The sequence below is a fragment of the Microcaecilia unicolor genome, chromosome 1, assembly GCF_901765095.1.
Source record: "Microcaecilia unicolor chromosome 1, aMicUni1.1, whole genome shotgun sequence".
NCBI lineage: Eukaryota > Metazoa > Chordata > Amphibia > Gymnophiona > Siphonopidae > Microcaecilia > Microcaecilia unicolor.
The window spans coordinates 566,452,822-566,475,185 of record NC_044031.1 but is presented as its reverse complement, the minus strand read 5'-3'; the positions used below and the strand labels follow the sequence as shown (position 1 = coordinate 566,475,185).

General features: G+C 44.0%; 1 protein-coding gene across 1 annotated transcript in view; it reads left to right on the top strand.

Moving 5' to 3' along the window:
• CSMD3 (CUB and Sushi multiple domains 3) overlaps positions 1-22,364 on the top strand; it is a 2,043,988-nt gene that overhangs the window by 1,345,528 nt on the left and 676,096 nt on the right. Inside the window, exon 31 of the mRNA XM_030189879.1 lies at positions 7,721-7,915. Coding sequence (XP_030045739.1) covers positions 7,721-7,915 — 195 coding nt within the window. The remainder of the gene's footprint in view (positions 1-7,720; positions 7,916-22,364) is intronic.

Below are 22,364 nucleotides of genomic sequence, written 5' to 3'. Positions count from 1 at the left end.
TAAGATATTGTGCGGATCCTAGCCTATCCACCAGCTCCTCAATGTAGGGCATAGGATAGGCCTCTGCTTGAGAAATGGTATTAAGCTGGCGGAAATCTATGCAGAATCTCCACTCCCCCTCGGGCTTTGGCACTAATACCACGGGGCTAGACCAGGGGCTATTTGACTCCTCAATCACCCTGAAATCTAACATTTCCTGCACCTGTTTAATAACCTCTCTCTTTTTCATGGGGGACAGCCTATATGGCCTTTGCCGAACTACTTTACCCCTTTCTGTTCTAATGTCATGCTCCACCAGGTGAGTATTCCCCGGACACGCCGTCAACACATCGTCAAACCCTTTTAGGAGCCTTCCGATCTCCTTTTTTTGTGCCTGGGGCAACTGGGGATTAATCCCTGGCTCCCCAGGCTTGAAAATATCCCTTATTTGCGTCCCCAACTCCTCTCCCTCCTTTTCTTCCACCCGGGTCTGAAAGTCTACCCTTGCTACCCAGGGTTTCATAAGGTTCACATGGAAGGTTTGGACACGACCCTTCTCGTTCGCCACTTCATACGTAAGCGGCCCTAGTCTCTTCTTCACAACCCATGGACCCTTCCACCTAGAGGCAAACTTATGAGGATCTTCAGAGACCATGATAAGGACCCTATCTCCTGCTACAAACTCCCGTTCCCGTGTACCTTTATCATAATATTCCTTTTGATGAGACTGGCTCTGTTCCAGCCTCTCCTGGGAATATTCCTGTAACTTATCCAATCGGGCTCTCAGATCCTGTAGATATTCTACCACTGACTGATCTGACGTTTCCGGAGGTACCCAATGTTCCTGTATGATATCTAAAATTCCCCTGGGCCTCCGGCCAAACATTAGCTCGAAAGGAGAAACTCCTAAGGAGTCCTGCACCTTCTCCCTATATGCATATAGCACGAAGGGTAACAGTTGGTCCTAACCCGTCCTATCTTCACCTAGCGCTTTTTTTAACATCCCCTTTAAGGTTCTATTAAAACGTTCCACCATCCCATTTGTTTGCGGATGGTAGGCCGCGGTACGGATATGCTGTACCCCAAAAGCCTCCCACACTTGCCTTAAGGTGCTTGACATGAAGTTGGATCCCCTATCTGTCAAAACCTCTTGGGGGAACCCCACCTCACAAAAAATTTTTATCAGTTCCCGGGCAATGCCCCTCGCGGATATGCTCCTTAAAGGTATGGCCCAGGGGTACCTAGTGGCCATATCCATTATCACTAACACATAGAGGAAGCCTCTCGGAGATTTTGTTACTGGCCCAATAATATCCATGGCTATTCTCCTCCCCGGTTGTTCCACCCTAGGGAGTGGCCTTAGAGGTGCCTTAGGTGGGAGATGCTCTGCCACCTTCTGACAATTTGGGCAAGACTTGCAATACTTCTCCACCTCCCCATAAACTCCTGGCCAATAAAACCGTGCCAATATCTGAGTTAGGGTCGCCTGAGAACCCTTATGCCCCCCCAAAGGATGATCATGAGCCAGCCTTACCACTAGTGGACGAAAAGTTTGAGGAACTACTAGCTGTCTCCCTCCTTCAGCGTTCTCCCAGTTTGGCACCCTACGATACAATATGTCCCCTTCTACCATGAAACCCGGAGCCTCAATGCCCCCTCCCTGGCATGCCCTCTCCCAGGCATATTCTAAAGTGGGGTCAGCGGCCTGCTCCCTATGAAACTGGGGAAACTGTTCCTTCAATTCTTTCGGGGCTACCGGCAGGTAACTTTCTCTCTGTACCTGCTCCCATGCCTCCCGTCTACCCCTCTGCTCCTTTTTCCTCAAAGCTTTACCCTTTCTCCCTTTTCCCGGCTCCCCTAAGACCTCTCCCTGAAAAGGGAAAATACCTCCTATTCCCTCTTCCTCCGCCTCAGGGTCCTGTCGTGCCTGTGCGCGGGTAGTTACCAACACTTCTTTTTTACTAATACAGTCTGTAAACGGCGGCCAATCCCTGCCTAAAATCATCTCCTGTGGCAACCTGGGTAGAACAGCCATGGCTATCTCTATCTCTCCTGTGGGCCCCTTCAAATTAACTCTATGGAGGGTATACCGCGTACTGGCGCCATGTATACACTGAATGGCCACTGCTCCTTCATAGGTATCCTTACCCCGTGTCCTCCTCTTTCTTAGTTGATCCCATAACCGCCTAGAGATCATGGACTGGTCGGCCCCCGAGTCTAACATGGCTAGAATAGGCAAACCCTCCACCTCCACCTTGGCTGTATAACGTGGCCTGAACCCCTGAGCAACCTGCGAGATCCACCCCTCCCGACCTAGGCAATCCCTCTTGAAGTGCCCTGGTTTTCCACACTGATAACATAGTTTACCCTCATAAGAGGTAGCCTTTTTACCATGGCCTTCAGGCCCTACTGGCTTTTTACCCACCCCACTTGAACCGGCCTGCCCTCCCTGGGGATCATTCTTGCGGAAGGAAACTTTGGGACCCCAGCCTTCCTGAGGCCGGGACTTTCCGCCCTCCAGGTCGTGTCCCCCCCAATGTTGGGCTTCCAGGTACCATTCCAACCCCGCTACCATGCCCTCTACCGTCCTACAGCCCCTTTGGACCAGCCCTGCCCTAATCTCCCTGGGTAGGCCCTGCAGGAATTGCTCCACTACCAGTTCTTGCAGAATCTCAGCAGTGGTGTGGTGATCGGGTTCCAACCATTTTTTTACTAAGTCCATCAGTCTATTGGCCACCGCTTTAGGTGTTTCCCCCTTTTCCCATTTCATGGACCTAAACTTTCGCCTATAAGCCTGGGTACTTAGTCCATATCGGTCCTTGATGGCCTCTCTTAACCTCCCATAGTTGGCAACGTCCCCAGTAGGCAAGTCTCTAAAGGCGGCCAGAGCCTCCCCTGATAGTGAAGGCACTAATCGCATGGCCCACTGCTCTTGTGGCCATCCGGCGGCCGCCGCCACCCTCTCAAATGCGGTCAGGAAATCATCCACATTATCCTGCTCAGATAACTTCCCCCAGGTAAGTGAATTCATAGATATAGGTCCTACCGCACCGTTTCCTCCGGTCCCCTGTCCGGCCGTTCCGGATCCAAACTCCCTAGGGGTACTGCTCCCCCTCTGAAAAAAGTCCTGGAGCAGATTCAACACTGGTTGTTGTTGATCTCGGGCGGCAGTCAAGGACTCCTCCACCATCTTCGCAGCCAGTTCTTGCTGCTTCTGGAACTGCATAGTCATCCAGGCGAAGATCTCCTTGGGATCCATACTTGCGCCGGAACAGCTACTCCTGAGGAAAGAAAAGCAGAGGACAAACTCCAAGTGCGATTTCACCACTTAGGTTTTCCCCCCCTCTTCCCCCCCCCCCCCAATCTTGGCCCTGCTTACCAGAACCCAAGACGGGTCTGCGCTTTGCTCAGCGTTGGTCCCTCCGTCGGGATTTTCTTTCTTGCTTGTCTTGGCCTCCTCGAGCGACAGGTCCGCACACAGATCCCACCACTGCCACCAATTGTAAGTTTGCTCCTCCTTCTCTCGTCTGGTACAGCTCCCAAAACAAAACCAAAAAAAAAACCCAACCTCAGGGGCCGGTCACTTTGACAAAAAAAAAAAAATCCACAGGACAGCTTTTTATTGCATAGGAGGTTAATCCCTCCGTCTTTCAGCCTTTATATTCCTCTTACGGCATACCACCCTTCCCCTCTTTTCAAGCCGGTCAGTTACACAGTCCAGGCTTCAGCAGCTACTTCCCCTCTCCCTCATTGCAAGCCGATCAGTTACACAGTCCAGGCTTCAGCAGCTACTTCCCCTCTCCCTCTTTTCTCCTGGAGCGTTGCCGAAAAAAAACACAGCAACCAACTTCTTGCCTTTTTAAGCTTCAAAGGTAAGTAGCTCTGGGATCACCCAAAACAAAAAAAAGTCCGAGGTTCGAAACAACAAAAAAAACAATGAGAGTCATGGCCAGCTCCTGACTCCCCGGTTAGTTCCCGACCCGTGACGCCCTACGAGTTATAGTAACTCCCCTGAGCTCCTCTTAGTCCCAGTAGTTGGTGCACAGAAAAAAACACAGTATCAATGTCCACCGTTCAGTCTTTCCTTAACTTGAGAAAAATAAGCAACAGTCTTTTCTCTCTCTCTATCTCTCTCGCTCTCTACGAACAATGGCTCTGCGCGGGCTCAAAGCCTAGGGTCCCACCCTCTTGGTCAGTCACACTCTCTCCTGACCTCCTCCCGCTGACCCGGTTTGGCCCAGCGGTTTCTCTGGCCTTCGCTGAGCCAAAGCTGCACAGTCCATCGGCTCTTCCAAGGCGTTCTCAGGTTCAGTCAGCTCCATCGGGCAAGGCTCCTCTCTGTCTCCTCCCTCCTCAGGAGCCCAATCCATATTCTCTGCACCCCGCCCCCTTTCCAGCTGCTGCCCCTTTTCTTCATTAAGATTCTTTGGTGTCTTTTCTTTCTCCAGCCACTTGTTCCACCATCCCCCCTCCCAGGTTGGAGAATTGGCTTTACTCACTCCCCTGCGGCCCTCTTCTGGTGACTCCCCGGAATGCACGTACTCTCTCCTATCCCCGGGTTCCCTTGGGGCCTGCTGGGAGTCGTAGTTTCTCATTTCGAGGTCTTTCTTGGGGAAAGCCTGCCGGTAACGGGGGTACTCTTGCCTATCCCAGGGTTCCTTTGGGGCATGTTGGGAGTTGTAGTTCCTTCCTCTCCTTTTCCCTTTTAGTTCCCTAGCCCTTTCTACATACTCTTTACAATATATATATATATATATATATATATATATATATATATATATATATATATATATATATATATATCACATATAAATGTAGATGCACCCTATTATGCCAGGTCTATGGCGGCCATAAATGGTTATGCTTAAGTGTGGCAGGATAACATCTGCAGCTTATAGCATTCTATAAGTTATATATATTTTAGAACTGTCTCCTAAAATCTGCTTGTATACTACTACTTTGCTTTTCTCATCATGCTGACCAAGAACATGCAATACTAAATGTTTATTACTAACATTCTTCCACTACTCATGATGTATTGTAAGCCACTTTGGGCCTGCAAAGAGGTGAAATAAGGTGGGATACAAATGCAACAAATAAGAAGCGGGACAGACCGTATTATCAAAAAAAATGGACGTTTTTCAGCTGGGTGTTTGTTTTTTTTAGCGATAATGGAATCTAAAAACGCCCAGCTCAAAAACGCCCTAATCTGAGCCATTTGGTCATGGGAAGGGGCCAGGATTCGTAGTACACTGGCCCCCCTGATATGCCAGGACACCAACTGGGCACCCTAGAGGTCAGTGCGGTGGACTTCAGAAAAAGCTCCCACATGCATAGCTCCCTTACCACGGGTGCTCAGCACCCAACCCCCCTCCCCCAAAACCCACTACCCACAAATGTGCAACACTACCATAGCTCTTAGGGGTGAAGGGGGCACCTACATGTGGGCACAGTGGGTTTTGGAGACCTCCCATTTACCAGCACAAGTGTTATAGGTAGGGGGGATGGGCCTCGGTCCACCTGGCTGAAGTGCACTGCGGTACCCACTAAAAGTGCTCCAGGGACCTGCATACACACAGGCCTCTAGGACTTGTTGCTGCTATATAACAATGGCACACCAGTTGACACCTGAAGACTAATCTCTCCGAAAACGTCCTTTATTGGAATAAGCACGCTTACTCACAATTAACTGTAGATCAGAGGTTGTGCCCCACTGGCAAAGAGTCTTCCTGGTACTGAGATTATAAGTAGGTCAGAGCTGGCAGAATGCTGTGCAATGCCCACTTTCAGTAACGTGGGTAACACATGAAAGGGAGCTAAAACTGGCTTACAAAAATGGCCACTACCTCATCGACTACCGGAAACAAAACAGAGCACACTCTGACCCAGTAAGCAGGGGGAAAAGCACCATGGGAGTAGAGCCTACCAACTACCAACATCGTGAGCATTTGCCACAAGCTAGTGGAATCACGGAGCACAGTACCCTACACCCGCATAACAGAAAAGGTGTCACACTCACCTGAGAGCCACATCAGAACCAGGGAAAGGCTGTCAGAGGATAGAACACATTCTGCTGTCATGGAGGTGGGTACGGCATTTGAGGCTGGCATAAAGGCTGGAAAAAAAGTTTTTAAAGTGTTTTTATTTGGTGGGAGGGGGTTAGTGACCACTGGGGGAGTCCTGGGAGGTCATCCCCAATTCCCTCCAGTGGTCATCTGAGCAGTTGGGGCACTTTTTTGGGACTTGGACCTGAAAAAAAGGGTCCAAAAAAAGTGACCCAAAATCGCAGTAAAACACCTTTTTTTCGATTATCAGCTAAAGACGTCCATCTTTCCTTGGCCAATAACCACGCCCCAGTTCCGCCTTCACCACACCTCCAACACCCCCCCCCCCCCCCCGTCAACTTTACCCGTTTCAGCGACGGATTGCAGTTGGAAACGCCCAAAATCAGCTTTTGATTATACCGATTTGGGCGCCCACGGGAGAAAGACGCCCATCTCCCGATTTGGGTCACAATATAGGCATTTTTCTCTTTCGATTATAAGCAGGATAAATACATAAGATTAGAAATCCTATGTATATAGATGTGAACAGTTTTTATTGTTGTTCTAGAGGGATAGCAACAATACAGTAAAGCAAATAAGTGAAATTTAAAATTTTGCTTTGAAAATACTGTCTCCCCTTCAATCTGTTCAAAATTCTGCTGCATGAATTATATTCCACCAGTGTCGCTATGCTCATATTAGCTCTCTCCTCAAGTCATTTCATTGGTTCCCAATCCATTTCCACATACAGTTCAAACTCCTCTTACTGACTTGCAAATGCATTCACTCTGCAGCTCCTCAGTACCTCTCCACTCTTATCTCTCCCTATACTCTTCTCCAGGAACTCTGTTCATTGGGTATATCTTCCCCTTGTCCTCCACTGCCATCTCCAGACTCCATTTCTTTTATCCTGCTGCACCATATGCCTGGAATAGACTTCCTGAGCCATAACATCATCTCTGGCCGTCTTCAAATTTAGGCCAAAAAGCCCACGTTTTTGAGGCTGCTTTTAACTCCTAACCCCTATTCACTTGTACAGTATCCATGTCTGTTTTATCATTTACACCTTTGTAATTCCCTTATCCCTTATTTGTCCTGTTTGTCTGTCCTGATTAGATTGTGAGCTCTGTAGAGCAGGGACTGTCTCTTCATGTTCAAGTGAATAGCATTGCGTATGTCTAGTAGCATTATAGAAATGATAAGTAGTAGTAGTAGTACTAATATTCAGCAGGAGATAACTGTTTACCTCCACTGAGTATTGCTAGTTTGCGCCTGGTGCATAACTGGCTATGTTGCGTAACTTATCTGATTAGGGCAAATATTCAGCACCTAACCAGATATGTTTATCAGTCAAATAGGACCACATAAATAGATGTCCTATCTTTAAGTGCTAAAAGGTTAACCGGTTAGCTCTGAATATTGGTATAACCGGTTAACTTAGTAGATGTTAAAGAAACCCTAAGATTCAGTGCCAGTTGCTGGAAACAGCCCAGCATTGACTATCTGGGTTTAATGCTGGTGGCTGACAGCAAAAGTGTTCCCATCACCAGCTAATATTGGGCCCTGTATGTTTTGTCTATGCAAAATGCTTATTTGTAATCTGGATATTATGCAGATATTTGGAAATCTAATGAACCACTCATAGATTAAATCAATATGCTACATATATGAAATAATTATTTTGCTTTCTTTTGCAGCTAAACTGCGTGAATCATGCTTTGATCCAGGAAATATATTGAATGGTACAAGACTTGGAATGGATTATAAACTGGGATCAACAGTCACATACTATTGTGATGCAGGTTATGTCCTTCAGGGGTATTCTACACTAACCTGTATTATGGGAGATGATGGGAGACCTGGGTGGAACAGAGCACTCCCCAGCTGTCATGGTAGGAACTCATGTAGTAATTCATATCTACAAGGAAAATGCACTGTCTGTATTTCAGAACAGGGTCTGTTTTAAAAGATGTTGATTGTGTTAAGCATATCCATTTCATTTCATTTCACATCATTATAACTACTAATACTTGTGTCATTGTACATATATTATAAAATCTATTTACATATAATAATAAAATAAATTCATTACACATCAACACCAGACTACCTGGCCTGCCATGATTTCCCCAATTCTCCATTTGTTCAAACTCATCTCCTCAAAAATGCATATGTAAACAGATTAATATTTAATTTCTTCCTGAATACTAACTAATCCTTTTCCATCCAAATCTCAGTAGGCTACTCATTCAACCACATTGGCCCCACCACAGAAAAGGTCAAGAACTGGACTCCTAAATTGTCCCCTTTGAAAATTAAATAGTTTCACTAGACACCTAACTTTAGGCATCTAAAAGTGGACAGTAATAGGGTAGTTAGATTAGTGAGCATCACTAGCCATTGATCATAGGGGTCTATTTATTGAGGCACAACACATGATAACCCATTGGTGTTAAGAAATGTTATTGTGTTACTACACAGGTAAAAAGGTTTATACATGTAAATTGGTTCTTATAAAATGTGATCACACCTAAAATTATGTGCGGTGCAAGATGAAATGTAGTTCTACAGTAGGTGTTCTCAAGGGTTGAGTATGGATGGAATTGCTAGTTTTCTGCGTACTGTTTAAAATACTCACAGCATGCAATTAGGTGGAAGAAAATATAAAGTTATCATTCCATGGCCAGCTCATATATATATACTATCAACAAGATTATCCTCTGGAGATCAAAATCGTATATAGGCATATTATCTTAAAGCTTCTGGACCATCAGACTTAAAATATGGCAGCCCACTTTTCAAATGGCTCCAAGATAGCTTCCAGTCTTCATTTGTCCTTTATTATTTCATACTTTTTGTTTCAGTTTATCTAAAAAAGCTTAACTTCAAAAAGAACACATCTTCAATAAAGCAGACAGCCTCCCTCAACACGATCATGTTTTGTAAACACTGCATCAGGATGGAGGCTCCTTAAGTTGTTTCTCACATTTTAACATATGTGAGCCTGCTTTGCATATCTTTATTTAAGCTAAGTGCTCTTTTTGAAGTTAAGCTTTTTAAATCAAAATAAAAATTGAAACAATTTAAATTATGAAATAATAAAGGACCAGTAAACATTGGAAGCTATCATGGAGCCATTTGAAAGGTGGGCTTCCATATTTACTATCTACTATTTGAAATATGCGTAATCAGTCCAAAGGTCTGCTGGCTGCCTGCGGTGCCGTCGTGCTTCTACAAAACAGCTGATCCTCTTTGGCCAGGTATGTTCGTGGGTGGCCGGACGAGGAGGGGGGAGCGGCGCTATTGATGACCTGCTTGGGGTGGGAAAGGGGGTGCAGTGGGTGCGCACACTGCAAACCTTCCTGTGCAATCCCCTTGCTAGCGCCCGTTTCAGGCTGAAATGGGCATCTTTTACTAGTGTTCTATAAATATATCCAGGCACCTATGTATCTTTAGAAAATAGGCTAGCACTTTCTTGCCCTGTTACTACTCCCATGCTAATCAGGTAGCACCCTGTTATAAAGTTGCCCTAATCATACCTTGATAGATAAAGGGTCATTATACAAAAAGAGTGTTAAGCCCTAACATGCAGTTAGCATGTGAGAAAAGGCTTACCACAATGGGGGAGAGTCTATATATGGTGACTAAAAAAATCCATGGTGAAAACATTTCCGCCTAAGCATATTCTATAAGCAGCACCTAGATTTAGGCGCAGTATATAGAATATGCTTAGTTGATATCCCAGTGCCTAAAACTACACACATCCATTTATACCAATGAAAACTTTGTGTAAACCTGGCACGTAGATTTAGGTGCACTGAGCCATATTCTATAATTATGTGCATAAATTTTAAAACACCCATTTCCCCATCTATGACCACACCCCTTTTTACCTGAGCACTTAAAATTTAGGTGCTCTGCATTACAGAATATGTTTAGCTATCTGTGCGCATAAATTCTAATTATTCTCAATCAGTGCTCATTATTGCTTGCTAAGTGCTGTTATCAACATTGATTGGCATGTTAAGCCAATTAAGTTATATGTGCTGTTATCGAATCCGCTTGGATTTTGGTGTGGAACATTAGGCGTGCTATATAGAATCTGGGGGAAAATGTGTTAAAACATTTTGAATCTTATTCTATAAAGGTTATGCTCCTAAAATGTTTGCTCTTAATTTATGAGCATAATTTACGCTCCTAAATGTATGCTCCTAAATTTATGCTCCTAAATTATGAGTATAATCTATTTTGGAACATAGAGTATGCTCATAATTTAGGAGCATAAATTATGCTCATAAATTTAGGAGCATACATTTTAGGACTATACATTTAGGACCATAACCTTTATAGAATAAGGCCTGTTGTGGTAATTTCCCTCTTTTCGTGCACTAAGAGGTCCTTTTACTAGGCCGTGCTAAAAAGTGGCTGGTGCTAAAAAGTGGCTAGTGCTCCTTTCAGTGCATGGGTTTCCTGCACGCTGTGGCCACTTTTAGCATGGCAGTAAAATGGCCGTATTTGTTTTCTTTTTGTAATGGCAATGTGCTAATTTCCCCATTAGCTCATGGCCATTACTGCTGAGAGTCCTTACTGCCACTTATTTAGGGGATGGTAAGGGCTCCCTTATTACTCCTATGCTAATCAGATAGCACATGGTAATGTACTTCTGCTACCCAATTAGCACAGGCATGCCTGCTCTTCACCCCCAGACACGCTTCCTGTGGCAAAAAATATGTTTTACCGTGGGAATAGCATGCCGATAGCCAAACTACCACAAAATACCTCAGCACATTCCGCGGTAGTGCCCTTTAACCGTGTGGCAGCTCCGCGCTTACTGCACCTTAGTAAAAGGGCCCCTAAGTGTGTATTAACTATTTTAAAATATATATTTGTTATGGAGAGGTGGAGAGAGGGCATTCCTGTGTTATCCAGTTAGCACTTTAGGATTTCCATGCCCTAACTCTATAATGCTTGGTTAATGCAGGAGCACTTAGCACCTCCTAAATATGAGGTCATAAATACTCCTGTGTTATGTCATAAATACTCCTGTGTTATGTTTTTCAATTGTTGGGTGCGAATGGGAACATTAGTGCACAATCTGCAAAAACAAAAAAGAGAGAGAGAGAGAGAGAATGCTGGACTTTAATGCTGCCATAAATCTGGGTTTAGCAAGTGGGAAAGTGCTGAACTAGAATTCACCAAGCCCAGATTTCACCACACCTTAGTAAAAAGGCCCTTGAGCCTTTTTTGGAAACCAAAACAGAGAAAAAAATGAATTGTAGTTCTAAATTTATCTGTTTGGCTCATTATAAATCCAAGTGGTTTAAGAGGTTCATTTTCAAAGCACATAGACTTACAAAATTACCTATGTTACTGTGGGGCTCATTTTCGAAAGAGAAAAACGTCCAAAAAGTGTCATAAAGTACCATTTGGACGGATCTCTTTTGAAAATGTCCAAATTGGTATTTTAGAAACCTGTTTTGCAGACTTTTATCTGTGCATTTTGTCTGCAGTGTGTCCAAATCACAAGGGTGTGTATAACACAGACGTTTTACAGCCATAATAGAACAAAGCCAAAACGTCTAGAGCAAAACTTCAACATTGCCATAAATGCCCACTGGAGGGAATCAGGAATGACACCCCCCCCCAATCACACACACACACACACACTTACTCCCAGGTGGAGCCAGGCCCATACCTCCTCCTACCTATTACACTTGTGATGGAAACTGTAAGCCCTCCAATACTCAACAAAAACCCACGGTACCCAAATATAGGTGCCCCATTTCACCCATAAGGGCTATTGTAGTGGTGTACAGTTGGGGGTAGTGGGTTTTGGGTGGGTTTTGAAGGGTTTAGCAGATAAGATAAGAGAGCAACGGTTAGATGTGTACCTGGGAGCATTTATATGAATTCCACAGTGCTTCATGCTTGTCTTCAAGGATGTTAATCTGACATTCCAGATATTATAGAATCCCACAGAAAAAAGCATTTATTGATATTTTGATTAAAAAGTGTAATCATGGTTCACTTATCTTGAGGTATCAGAAACCCGCTGATAAAATTAAACTTTCACATTATTAAAGTTTCCACATGAGATCCTTTAGGGACAATTTGCTGATAAGTCAGTTTCTTCATTTAAGGTGGCTGTGCACTAGAGAGAAAGATTTTGAAGTGCAATCCAGATATTTGACAGACATAATTATTGAAAGGGATTATCCAACAAGATGTATAGGTTGGATATGAGCCAAATTGTCTAATAGAGATGATTTCTAGAAGAAGACAACTAAATCTGAGGCAGATAAAATAAGTTGGGGTGGAGCCAGGGGCGGAGCTTATATCCACAATTGACAACACACAGAAAAAAAATAAAAGTCACAATCAATACCTTTAGTAACATTTAGATATTAGATATATATCATATGTCAAAGAATAAAGTGGTTGCTCAAAGCATATACTAACCACAATCGCTCAACTGTAAAACACTATGCACAAATTTGTGCAAAAACACACTCAGAACCTTACTGTACCATAACACTAGGCAGACCCTAATACACCAATATACCACCCATACGGAAAATGCAGACCGTCAACAATATGAAACAAGAGATCATAATATCACAATTCTCATGTAGAGCCACAGAACACCCTTTTAGGGTGGATAATGTTCACAATGAGCTCCTTTTATTAATGACCACCCTTTCTGATGTTTTGGTGCCACCTCAATAAGGCCAACACACAATCTCTCCACTGCAAAACACTATACAGAAACTTGTGCAAAAACACACTCATAACCTTACCAAACCATAACAGCACTAATTCCAAGGACAGGACGAGCTACAACCTTATGCGTGGAAAGGCAACAGTATAATTACACCAGGCTCTAAAACACCAGTATGCAACCTAGTGAAACAAAACAAAATGCCGGCAAATACTACACGCTAGCAGAAGACTGCATCTTGATCACACATGAAAAACACATGACACAACAGATACGAAGGCAAAACTGGAAAGTTACCTCAAGAAGTCAGACTCGGCATGCAGCAATACTAGAAAAATTGAAACTTACATGCAACATATCACAGATGCACATTTCCAAAAGCTGATATTTCAATTAGTAAATTCAGAATAAAATTCTTCTTTCTACCTTGTTGTCGGAGCATTTTATTTTTGTAGTCACGCTGGTCCAGTGTCTATTTTCTGTTTTTCCTGTTTTTGCAGTATCCCCTGTCCATTTGACATTTGTTCTGCCTTGTCCACCATTGATCTTCCCTCTGTGTCCCTACTGGTCCCGTCCAGCATCTCCATTCTGTGTGTCCCTGTCCCTATGTTCCATCTGCCCTCTCAGTGTCTCTGTCCTCCCATTACATTCAGTATCTTCCCTCTGTCTTGCTGTTTCCTGCATTTCATCCTGTTTGTCCCTCCCCTACCCTACCTCATTGTGTCCAGCATTGCCCCTGTGTGTCCCTTTCCGTATGCTTTCTCCATGCCCTGCATCTCTTCTTGCTCTCCCTGACCTTCCACTCTTCTCTGTCTTTCCTTCCTTCTGCACTCTTACTCTGGGGCCTGAATGCCTTCCTCTTTCCCCCACCCATGGTCCAGTATTGCTCTCTATATCTCCCACTTTCTTCCACTTTGTCAATCCTCTCTCTCTGTCTCTCCCCCCACCCCCCCATATCTATCCTCTTATTCTCAGACCTAGCACCTCTCCCTCCTTCCCTCCACAAATCCAGCGTTTCTCCTCTTTCCTTTCACCCCAACCTCACAGCCCCAACTCCCAGCGGCTCTGATTCTCACTCTCCTCTCTGTGGTCCGATGGTGCTGCTAATTTGCCTTGATCGCTGTCAGTAGCGGCACTGCAGCGATTAAGGCAGGCTGCCTCGGTCTTCCCAGTGATGCCTCCCGCCCACGTGGAACAGGAAGTTGCATCAGAAGAGGGCGGGAGGCATCACTGGGAAGACCGAGGCAGCCTGCCTTAATCGCTGCAGTGTCGCTACTGACAGTGATCAAGGCAAATTAGCAGCACCATCTATCGGACCGAAGACAGATGCCCGGGCTGCACCTGAAGCAAACAACCTACAGAGCCTGGAGATCGTGAGGGGGGAGACCAATCGCTGCAGTAAGAGCTGGTAGGCTGGGTTTTAGTTGCTGCTGAAGGCTTTAAAGTTTGAGGTTCATCTTGTACAGGTGCCTATGATCAGGCACCTCTTTGACCACCAGCATGGGGGGGGGGGGGGTGCTGAGAGAGGGATGGGTTCGGGACATTTGGAGCAAGAGGCAGGCGGGGAAGGTAACAGCTGGGCTGGGAGGCTTAGCCTCCCCAAGCCTCTTATATGGGGCGCCTATGGGTGCCGGGCCCCCCTTGGAGGCCTGGGCCTGGGGAATTTTGTTCCCCCCTGCCACCCCTCTCAGCGGCCCTGTGTCAAGTTGTGGGTATTTCCTGATGTGGCAAAAGTTACACAGATTTAGCAGCAACAGTTTCTGCTTCTTAGACTTAAAGTACTACAACTTAGGGCTTTATTCTATTTGAAATTCCTTTGTAAGTATCTGATTTGGTATCATAATGATAAGTAGGTGTTCTTTGAACCATCTTAATTGATGCTCCTTCTGTCTTCTAAAAGCCCTGTAACCTGTTCATCTGAGGAGATTCCTGTTAGATATCCCTTCAGAGACCCCATGCTGCCTTAAATGAATTAATTGACCGGAAGTTAAAATTTACATTAAAAAAAATACTCTGCTAGATAAGACATCATAACCAGAATTATTCAGCATCATGGAAAATAGCTTATTCCTGTTAATATGGCCAGGATGCTATTCAAATTAAAGGGCTCTTTATGCTGTAGCATTCATGTCATATTTTCAATGTTCAAAATACTCCACTTTTTGAAAGGGGAAATCGATTTTTGATATGAAAAATTGTTATTTTATGCTTTTTATATACTGAAGAATCTGCTCAACAAATACCCATGGAAACAAAAGTCAGATCACGGATGAAACCTTAATTATGACCTCAAAACACAGTGTCACCTTCATGTCTGGTACAGTGTTGTCAGAATATCAGCAATAAATAAATGAAATGAGGGTTCTTAATTAACCATGGAATTAACCCGTTCCCTAGCTTATGTTGATTACCAGCAGCTCTCACACATACGAGGCACAAAGTACCATACATTCTTCACTTTGCTAGGTAGAATGCAGATATCACTAAAGTATGCTGGGTTTTTTTGCACTTCCATGCATTAGTTGTAAAAACTAGTGCACAGTAAGTACAAAGCATGTGCGGTAAATGCAGGGGTGGGGGGGAGGTGCCCAGCATCTGCCCTGCATTTAATGCACATGGCATACATTTGCTACATAGAACCCACACTATCAGGCACTGAATATAACACAGTGTGGACCTACTGAAAATAAATTTTTAAAAAAGAACTGCTGCAGTGGCACCTACCTCATCTCTTCCCCCGATCTTATCTCCCCAATCAATGTCCAATCTTTCTGGTCACCCCAATCTAATCTCTTCTGGGTACCTCCTATCTGATCTTATCCCCCAGTCAGTCCTATCTTCCCTGCCCCCCGCCCCAGTCCACCTGAATTCAGAAATTATGCACCTTGAAGATAAGCACTTCCCCTATAGCCAGACCCTCACACCAATTCCCCTACACCTGCGGGACTTACCTAGGGGTTACCATTGGTGATTCGAATGGGCGTGGGTGGGAGTCCTCCCCCTCTGCTTCTGCCTGGGACTACACCAGGATCCAAAATGTCACTGAAGACACCTAGAGGTAGTCTCACAATACTAATGCTAGGAGGCATCCTTCCATATAAGGAAGATTTGAAGATTCAATCTCAGCAGCGCTTCTTTTAGAAATGTGATATTTGTGTCCTTTCAGAAGGTTCAGAGTACGAGCACAATGCAATATGAAGATTTGATATAACCTTCAGTGGATTATAATAGAGATATAACAAATATTGAAAAATTTGGCACTCTAAACACAAAGTAGCATGGCAGACTACAAGATATATTCAGAAAAAAAATTGTAGAGAGAGAGATCTGTATGTCTCAAGTACGATGAGGCACATATTCCCAAAAAAAGAGCAAGGAACTAGCGAACAGGGAAAGGATCTCTGACTATTTTCATAACATTCAATCTGCAGCAGAAGAGCTCCACGGTAGGCAGGGATTTAGTGAGAGGAGTAAGAGGAATTCTACATGTTAGGAAGATAAGCATGATTATTATGAAGATACAACTATACTGCTATTATATCAGAATTATCCACGCAGACGCCCCAACCTATATGCTAAACCTCGTGGACCTGCCTCCCAGAAAAGCCAAAAGATCATTCCGCAAATTTCTGAATCTACACTTCCCCAGCTATAAAGGACTAAAATACAAGCTGATGCATTCAACTACCTTCTCTTACATGAGCACGCAGTTGTGGAATGCATTACCTACTACCTTGAAAAGTATTGACGAAATAACCAACTTTCATAAATCTCTGATGACACATCTGTTCAACAAGGCCTACAAAGAAAACCCACAACCTTACTAAATCGCCTTGCCAACCCACCCAGTTATAAAAGTCTACTTTCTATACCTATCCGCCTAAATCTTCTCTTCCTTCCCTTACTTAATATTTTCACATCACTAATTGTATCTGACATCCTGGAATGACAAAGCCATAACAGGACTCTGTAAGCCACATTGAGCCTGCAAATAGGTGGGAAAATGTGGGATACAAATGCAATAAATAAATACATAAATTATACTGATATCAGAGAGCACTAATAAGCATATACATTATAAACAATGATCATACTCCAAATTGTATCTGTTTACCAATGATATCTAGGAGATGTTTGCACTACACTATTAGCTATGGCTATTGAATTGTCATTTTAGGAAAATATGGTTAAAATTAAAACACAAATAGGCTATTGCTTCTCAACCCAGTGCTCGGAGCACATCCAGCCTGTCAGGCTTTTAAGATATCCCTAATGAATATGCAAGAGGTAGACTTGCCTGCATTATAAGGTGTTCAAATATTTTAAAATGTGATTAATGATGGTTTTTTTAATGCTACTCATGAATGACTAGCAATGCACCCACCCCCCTCCGTCCGGCCTGGTGGTGGACGGAGGGGGCAGGTGGAGGGGGCGGTGACGACGACCTCGGGGGGGGGGGGCGGCGGTGGCGTGGCCCGGCCCAGTCTCTCGGAGGCCCTACTCCTAACCCTTATTCACTTGTTCAGAACCCTTATTTTATCATCCTCACTTTAATATTCCCTTATCTCTTGTTTGTCCTGTTTGTCTGTCCTAATTAGATTGTAAGCTCTGTCGAGCAGGGACTGTCTCTTCATGTTCAAGTGTACAGCGCTGTGTACGTCTAGTAGCGCTATAGAAATGATAAGTAGTAGTAGTAATGCAGTTATTGTAGATTATCGGGCTCATTTTCAAAAGAGGACGTCCATCTTTCGACATAAATCGGATGGGCATCCTTCTCCCAGGGTTGTCCAAATCAGTATAATCGAAAGCCGATTTTGGACATCCCCAACTGCTTTCCGTCGCAGGGACGGCCAAAGTTCAAGGGGGCATATTGGAGGTGTAGCGAGGGTGGAACTTGGGCGTGCCTAACACTTGGACGTCCTTGACCCATAACCGAAAGAAACAAGGACGTCCCTGACGAACACTTGGACGACTTTACCTGGTCATGTTTTTCTTACGACCAAGGCACAAATAGGTGGCCAAAATGACCAGATGACCTCCCCTTACTCCCCCAGTAGTCACTTAGCCCCTCCCACTCTCAAAAATATCTTTCAAAATATTGATTGCCAGCCTCTATGCCAGCCTCAGATGTCATATTCAGCTCTATGACAGCAGTATGCAGGTCCCTGGAGCAGTTTTAGTGGGTGCAGTGCACTTCAGGCAGGCGGACCCAAGCCCATACCCCCCCTACCTGTTATGTTTGTGGATGAAACAGCGAGCCCTCCAAAACCCACCAGAAACCCACTGTACCCACATCTAGGTGCCCCCCTTCACCCATAAGGGCTATGGTAATGGTGTACAGTTGTGGGTAGTGTTTTTTTTTTGGGGGGGGGGGGGTTGGGGGGCTCACCACACAAGGTAAGGGAGCTATGTACCTGGCAGCAATTTCTAAACATCTATATTCTATATGTTGTTGTTTTATTTTTTTTTAATTGATGTTTATGCTACAAACATACTGAGCATAATCGTCCATTTCCCTGTATTTTAGAACAGGCTCTATGCTGGCAGATTTTTTTCCAACAATACAGGTGAAAATTAAAAATACATTGACTTGTACATCTCAATTTCTACTTCTATGACCTATCTAAATTGGCACTGATTATATCAATTTGTGTACTAAGAAGACTTTTATCTCTAAGCTCACCTTGATAATAGTTTCCTGGGCAGTAGAGGATGAATGGCCCATACTAACATGCTTGGTAAGGCCAGTAGGAGTCAGACTTCACAGCTGCACAAATAGAGAACAAACTTGAATCTTATTCTTTCTGTGTCCTTAAAGGACAAAAATATTATATAAACCCATAATTAGATTATCAAAATGGACGTACACAAAGTAAAAGGACCTGTTCCTTAAGCATGCTCATTAGGCATCTACCTATAGCACAAACACCACAGTTCAGGCAAATAAATAACAAGTGAAAGTGACATCACCTCCTATTCAGTTCAGTGGGTGTGGCTACCACTCAAGGATTCCAGGGATATATTTCGTCACCATATATTTTAAAATCTTCATTTGTGCATGCATCTCCTCAATGTTAAATATGCAATATTTTTATACTAGAATTAGTTGTAATTAAAGCAAAAATCAGCATATTAAGAAACACTTTTATATTTTAGTTCTTTCTTTTAATAGTGTTGCATAGTAGATTTTAATTTAAAGAAGCTCTCGTCCTCTGATGACTAGTTTTTAAGAAAGCAACAAAGATACTATTTTACATGTTCAGCTCATGAATCTTTATCCTGATGCCTTGACTAATGTCCTTATTTGAAATGTCCTTGAAATCTCTTTAATACGTTAGGGATATGAACCAAGTCCACAATTCTCATTCTATTATGAACGCATGCAAAGATTATCCAATCTAATATACTAAGTCATTTGGCATTTGATGATAGCTGTTAGGAACAGAATATAATTAAAGTATGTAGATGAAACATTCTTATAACAAAGGATAAGAACTAATGATTTTTGTCAGCTCCAGCAGTTATGAAATTTTATTTCAGTAGTATTACATGGAAATGTAAATTCTCATGCAACTAATATCAATTTTGTACTTTCTGTGATGAAAAATTCCATCTAAAATAAAGTCTCGTTAGATGATCATTTTCTTTTCAATAGAGTAGGGAAGAATGATAGATAGTGGTGCAAATGTTTACTTTAGAATAGGGGTTCTCAATACAGTCCTCAGGACACAGCCAGTTTTTCAGAATACACACAATGAATATGGATGTTAGATTTGCATACAATGGAAGCAGTGCATGCAAATTTATTTCATGCACATTTTCTGTGTATATCTTGACAACCAGATTGGCTTGGTGTGTCCGAAGGACTGGGTTAAGAAACCCTGCCTTAGAGTTCCAGTTCCAGTGTCCCCCCTTTATCTATGCTCCAGGGTCATCGTCACCCCCCTCCCTCTGTTCCTCCGAGTTCCAGGGTCATCCCCCCATTTTTGTTGTTTTTTTTTAGTTTTAGTAGAGGTGGTACATTCCTCCTCCTCCCCTTTCATCCCCTCCGACGAATTCCAGAGCCCCTTCCCCCCCAGTTCCAGACCCGTCTCCCTCGAAATTCAACCCCCCTCCAAGTTCCAGACCCCCGTCCCCCCCAGTTCCAGACCCCCCTCCCTCCATCTGAATTCCAGACTTCCCCTCCAAGTTCCAGAGCCCTCCCTTCCACTCTCTGAGTTCCAGACCCCACCGCCCTACCTCCCTCCCTCCGATTTGCAGACCCCCTCCCTCTCTCCAGATCCCACCTCCTTGCCTTCCTCCCTCCGATTTCCAGACCCCCCCTCCCTCCAATTTGTAGACCCCCCCAGTAGTTCCTGACCCCTGGACCCCCCTGCCGTGACCCTCTCGAGCCCCCCCCCCCTCCTGCCACCAAATGTCCTCCGCCGCCGCTATCGCATACCCCAACCCCCGCCAGGCGAAGTCCTGTTGTGGGCCGCGCAGCATGGAGCCATGGATGAATGATTTAGTTTGAATCAGTTTGTGTTCATGCATCTGATGTCAGATGCATGCACACAAACAGATTCCAACTTGATCGCGTCATTCGTCCATGCCGCGAATCACAGCATAATGGGTCCAGTGATGTCAGCTGGGGCTTCGAAGCCCAGCGAAGAAAGTTACAGACACAGGCATACATAGAACATAGTAACATAGTAGATGATGACAGAAAAAGTCCTGCACGGTCCATCCAGTCTGCCCAACAAGATAACTCATATTTGCTGCTTTTTGTGTATACCCTACTTTGATTTGTACCTGTACTCTTCAGGGCACAGACCGTATAAATCTGCCCAGCACTATCCTCACCTCCCAACCACCAGCCCTGCCTCCCAACCACCAGCTCTGGCACAGACCGTACAAGTCTGTCCAGCACTATCCCCACCTCCCAACCACCAGTCCCGCTTCTCACCACCGGCTCTGGCACAGACCGTATAAGCCTGCCCAGCACTATTCCCGCCTCCCAACCACCAGCCCCGCCTCCCAATCTTGACTAAGCTCCTGAGGATCCATTCCTTCGGCACAGGATTCCTTTATGCTTATCCCACGCAGGCAGGCAGGCTCGTAGAACGTTGGTGGTGAGAATTTTATATATAGATATATAATTTTGTTTCTTTTTTAAGTCTTTTTCCTAATTTTCAGACATTTTGGGAATTTGTTTCAAAGTGTTTTGTTAATATTTCTTTTAATATGCATTGATACTTTTTGATGTATGGGATCCACATTTGCATATTTTAATTCATAAATTAATATGCATGTGAAATTGATTTTCTAGGTACTAATTTTTTAGGTATACTAACAACCAACCCTGTATTCTATATCCGGTGACTAAAGTTGCGTGTGCAAATTTGACAGTGTGGCCAAATTGCAGGTGCAACTCAATTGTTTAACAAGCCAATTGTCAATGACAACTTGCCAATAACAAGCAATTATAGACACTAATTAGCACAAATCAGAATTTGCATGTGCAGCTTTTTAAGTGTATTCTGTAAAGTGGTACTCGTAAATTCAAATGCCTGGATCCCAAAAGAGGGTGTGGCCATTGGAGGGGTATAGGTGGGTCATGGACATTTCTAAAAATTACATGCACTATTCTAAAATACGCCCGATTGGCATTTACACCAGGGTTTAGTTGGTGAAAATGGTGGTGCCTAAATTTAGTCACAGGTCCAGGCACAATTCATATTCTATGTACTGTACCTAACATTAGACAAGGTTTATAGATTATTGCTAGGTGCATTTATGTTTGGCACCATATATAGAATTGAATCCCAAATGTATTCTAACAAATGCACTCCCCTAGTATGGAGATTAGGATCGGTGATGGTCCACAAATAATAAGAAAGATCCAAAATCATGTTCACACACTTGAATTTTGCCTTCGGTGATATTGCAGATCAGTTGTTTGAAATATAAGTCATAATCTGCAGTAATGCAAGGAGCAGTGTTTCCTCTAAAGTATACAGTTACACAACCACCATGCACCATTCTTCCAGCAGCCTTGTGTGCTACACTGTAGACTGCTCAAGACATACCTGAAAGAGCAGCAGAGCCCATTCCGTACAGCCCAACCAGTTTATCTTTTCTATGTCAGCACTGCAAGCAACATCAAAAACTCATGGGACCTGCTATTCTTATGAAAAACAGGATCAGATACTGGGGAAAGGGGACAGAGGGAGTAGAAAGATACAGGGGTATAAGATAGCGGTCAGATGGTGAGAAATAGAGAACGAGGGAGGAAGCAGATGCTAGAGGAGAAGGGGGAACAGTATGGCAGATGCTGGGGAGAATGGGAAGGAGGCAAGGGGACAAATACTGGGTTAAGGGGATGGATCAGTCAAGGGCAGATGCTGGGGAAGAGGAGGAAACATCAGGGGTATGAAAGCTTTAAAAAAGCAGGTAGGGGCGGGACAAGTTTTACAAGGTAGGGTTACTTCACCCAGCTTACTTGCAAAAGTTACATGCATAACAGCAGCACACACATGCACATTCTATGGAAATAAAAGGAACACTGCTTGGTACTGCCTTATATTTGCAGTTGATAAGAATTATGAGATAACTCACAAAACCCCGCATTCTATATATGGTGC